At 64.7% G+C, this 3,565-nt stretch overlaps 2 protein-coding genes across 2 annotated transcripts in view; one reads left to right on the forward strand and one right to left on the reverse strand.

The window, feature by feature from the left end:
- Positions 1-1,248: 1,248 nt before the first annotated feature.
- On the forward strand, positions 1,249-1,698 carry FA09DRAFT_341617 (hypothetical protein; the record flags this gene model as incomplete). The annotated part of the gene is made up of 1 exon (XM_025744473.1): positions 1,249-1,698. One exon carries the CDS (start codon positions 1,249-1,251, stop codon positions 1,696-1,698), a length of 450 nt encoding a protein of 149 aa, XP_025595172.1.
- Positions 1,699-1,761: 63 nt separating this feature from the next.
- FA09DRAFT_302335 (alpha-amylase-domain-containing protein) overlaps positions 1,762-3,565 on the reverse strand; it is a gene marked incomplete at both ends in the record, with an annotated part of 3,725 nt that continues 1,921 nt past the window's right edge. Inside the window, 4 exons of the mRNA XM_025740401.1 lie at positions 1,762-2,294; positions 2,372-2,461; positions 2,559-2,622; positions 2,690-3,363. Of these exons, the coding sequence (XP_025595173.1) occupies positions 1,762-2,294; positions 2,372-2,461; positions 2,559-2,622; positions 2,690-3,363 (1,361 nt within the window). The remainder of the gene's footprint in view (positions 2,295-2,371; positions 2,462-2,558; positions 2,623-2,689; positions 3,364-3,565) is intronic.

Here is a 3,565-nt window from a genome sequence, read left to right on the forward strand (position 1 = left end):
AGGGGAGGGGGGAGAAGAGAGGGGGGGCGATGCAGTGGGCCCACTTCCAGCTGCCTTTCGCTTCAGTCACTTCTCTTTTTCATTCTCACCAATCCCTCTTCTGTGTGTGTGCTAGGTCTTCTCCATCTCTCCCTCCCTCGCACCCTCTACACCTCCCTCGGCCTCGTCGGCGTGCCCTCGCATTTCACGCGCGTCGCCTCGGGCCGCTTTTCCGACCGCCGTTCGGGGTCAGCGGAGCGCTATGCCGTCGTGCTCGACTTGAATGCGCCGAGCTTTGAGCCGGGGAGGAAGGGCTTCGAAAGGACAAAGGAGGCGCTGATAAGACTGGATGAACTACATGCACTGCCTTGGCAAGCCGTGGCGAACTGGGAGGGCGAGGCATGTGAGTTTTTTTTTTTTGCGCGCGGAAACGAGCAGCTGAGTTGGGAAGGGGGGGGGGGGGAAGAGAAGCGAGACAGGACTGCTTTGAATAAGGCCTCTCTCTCACCTTCACCTCTTTCGCCGGCACGCCCACAGTTCCTCTGCCTCATCGTCCCCTGCCCCTCTCTCCATCTACAACGTCGCTGCCGTCCATCTGGCTGCCCTCGTCTCCCTGCGACTCTCTTGCCGCCGCGCTGGCGTCGCCGTCGCCGTCGACGTCGACGTCGATGATGTCGCAGCGACGTGCGGCGCTCGCCGAGTATTGGGAGGAGCTTTCTGCCTGGGTTGCGTTTGCATCGCTCGATTCCGACGTGTAAGTTTTTTCTTTGCCTTCTTCCCCCCCCCCCCCCTTTTGCCCTCTTCTCCCCTCTGCTGTCTGCACACAAACTGACGCATGGGGGACGTGTGTTTGCCCTGTGCGGCGGCGCCAGCATCAAGACATATGCGCGTCCCACGTGCGCACAAGCATACTCGCCGACGACGACGACGACGACGACGGCGGTTGCCTGCCACGCCGCGGGCGCGGCAACACTCATCACGTATGAGGGCCTCCTCTCCACGGCGCTCGTCGAAGACGTGCTGTGCGCCGTGCGTGCGCATGTGGACAGGACGGGAGAATGGGCACATGTGGCCGCGACGGCGTGGGGAGGAACGGGAGTGGTTTGGAAGGGAAGAAGAAGAACGCGGGGAGGAGGAGGAGGAGGAGGAGGAGGAGGAGGAGGAGGCGACGGTGGTGGCGGTGCACAGACGCAGCAGCAGCAACAGGGCAAGAAGCAAGGGCAAGTTGCCTCGCCCGGCCAGGAGCCAGAGTCGGAAGTGCTGCTCGACATGCAAGCGCGCGGCGGCGCTGATTCGGCCAACTCTGTCTCCTCTTCCTCCTCCTCCTCCTCCGACGACGACGACGACGAAGAGTCGGCCATTGCCTCGCCCTCCTTCTCCGACTGCGACAGCAGCAGCAGCAGCAGCAGCAGCAGCAGCTCCTCCTCTGCTTCCTCTCAACGTCTGCGTCGCCCTGCTCGCCGCGCCTCCGGCACCGGGCCTGCCGCTCGGCGCGCACGAGCCAAGCGCGTCCAGCGCCGCGGCCACGTGCGCGGCGGCGAGAACGAGCATGCGGGCGCGGCGGGCGCGGGCGAGGACGGCGGCGCGGCGGGCTGGAGCGCCATGTTGCTGCCTGCCCGCAAGCAGATGCATGCCAACGAGGAGCAGGAGCAGGAGCAGGAGCGCCCAAACGTACGATGGGTGCTGTGCGAGGATGTAGGACTCGATTTGCGCAATTGAATTGGTGCTCCCTTCCCCCTTCCCCCGCACCCCCCCCCCCCGGGGCCCCCACTCGCTGCGCCCTTACTGCAGCTCGAACCACAGTCCTTCGTAAGGCCTCAGCGCGCTGAGCGTCTGTCCCTTCCAGCGCGCATGCGTCTGTGCATCGTCATGGCTGCCCAGCACGAGAGTCGCGCGCTTCTCGAGGTCGTGCAGCGACGCAATGGGCTCGGCGCTTTTGAACTCGAGCGATTCCTCGGCTTGAGCCTGCGCCGCCGCGTCGGGCGCCAGCGTCACGTCCTCGACGAGCTCGGCGCTCCAGTTCATCACCACCAGCACCGAGGCGCCGTGCGGCGGGTTGCGCACGTAGGCGAACACGCGCTCGTCGGCGGGGACGAGGAGGTTGAAGTTTGCGAGGTGCAGATTGTACTTCTTGCGTGCCGCGAGGGCCGCCTTCCACATGGCGCGCACGCTGCCGGGATCCGCGAGCTGCGCCGCGGCATTCCAGCCGGCGGCGGCGTCGGCCTCTTGCACGCGCATCCACGCCTTGTTGCCACTCGTGAAGCCGGCTTGAGCAGCGCCGCTCCACTGCACTGGACAGCGAGCGTTGTCTCTCGCTGGCGGGCAGCAAATGCGGGGTCAGCGAGCGCACCATGGGCTCCGCTGTGGCACGGCGCGCGGCATAAGGACTCACCCTTGCGCTGAGCGAAGGCAAGAACATCCTCGGGACGCGCAGGCGCAGTCTTGCCCTGCGCCGTGAGATCCTGGCACATCCTGTTGAAGTCTGAGGGAGGAGAGGTGAGGAAAAGAGGGGGGCAGGCGAGGTCAGCGCGTCAGCATGCGCACCCCTCATGCGTGCCCTGCGTGGCTGCGCAACTCACTGATCGTGGCGCAGTCAAGATACTCCTCGATTCCCCAGTCCTGCGGAATGTTCTTCATGCCAATCTGCAAGCGCGCTTGATATCAGTGTGGATAGACCCTAGAGGCGCGTGCCCCGGAGAAGGGGGCGTACCTCCTGGCCCTGATAGCAGTACAGCGTGCCCGAGAGGGAGCACTGGAAGAGCGCCAGCATGCGGCCGGCGTGGCGGCGGTGCGCGGGCGCGTCCGAGGCCCAGCGTGAGATGGAGCGCGGCTGGTCGTGGTTTTCGACGTAGTTTGCGAGAAAGGCAGAGGAACGATGCACGTACGTGTGCCACTTGTTGACAATGCCCTTGAAGTGCGGCAGGTGGATCGGCTTCGGAACGCTGGGTAGCGGGGGAGCACAGAGGAGAGGGGCGCGCGTGTCAGATGTGGGCACGCAGAGGGTTGGGCCAGGCCAGCCAAAGAAAAGAGACGTACAGAGGCCATTGCTGATTGCCGTCCTCGTCATGCTGGCAAAGGCAAGAAGCAGGTCAGAACCCCCCTCACGGAGGGGGCGTTGCAGCTCTGCCCTGCCCCCCCCCCCCCCGACGCCGTGGCTGCTCACGAGATCAAATGTGAAGCAGGTGCGCAGCTCGTTGCGCGCCGGATGTGTCCACGGCAGCAGAATGTCGGGATGCTTGGCGTGCGGCCTGTGTGTGTTGCGTGCGGGGAGGGCCGAGCGAAGCGAGCCCAGATGGATGGAGAAACGGCCAGCGAATGAGGAAGGAGCGTAATGAAGAGGGGAAGAAGGGGGGGGGAGGAGAGAAGTATCAGCAACGCCGCACGCTCGTTGCCCCCCCCCCCGTGCGTATGTATGAGCGGCTGGCCGAGTAACTCACGTCTCGCCGACGGTAATTGTGTCGTACTTGCTGAGCACTTCGCGATGCATCTCCTGGATGAACTCGTGCACCCTTGGTCCATCGCAGAACATCGAGTGCGCCGGCTATGTGTGTTGATTATGCGTGTTTTTGGGCGAGCGACGAGCGAG

This window comes from Tilletiopsis washingtonensis, assembly GCF_003144115.1.
Source record: "Tilletiopsis washingtonensis strain MCA 4186 unplaced genomic scaffold FA09scaffold_26, whole genome shotgun sequence".
NCBI classification, from domain to species: domain Eukaryota; kingdom Fungi; phylum Basidiomycota; class Exobasidiomycetes; order Entylomatales; genus Tilletiopsis; species Tilletiopsis washingtonensis.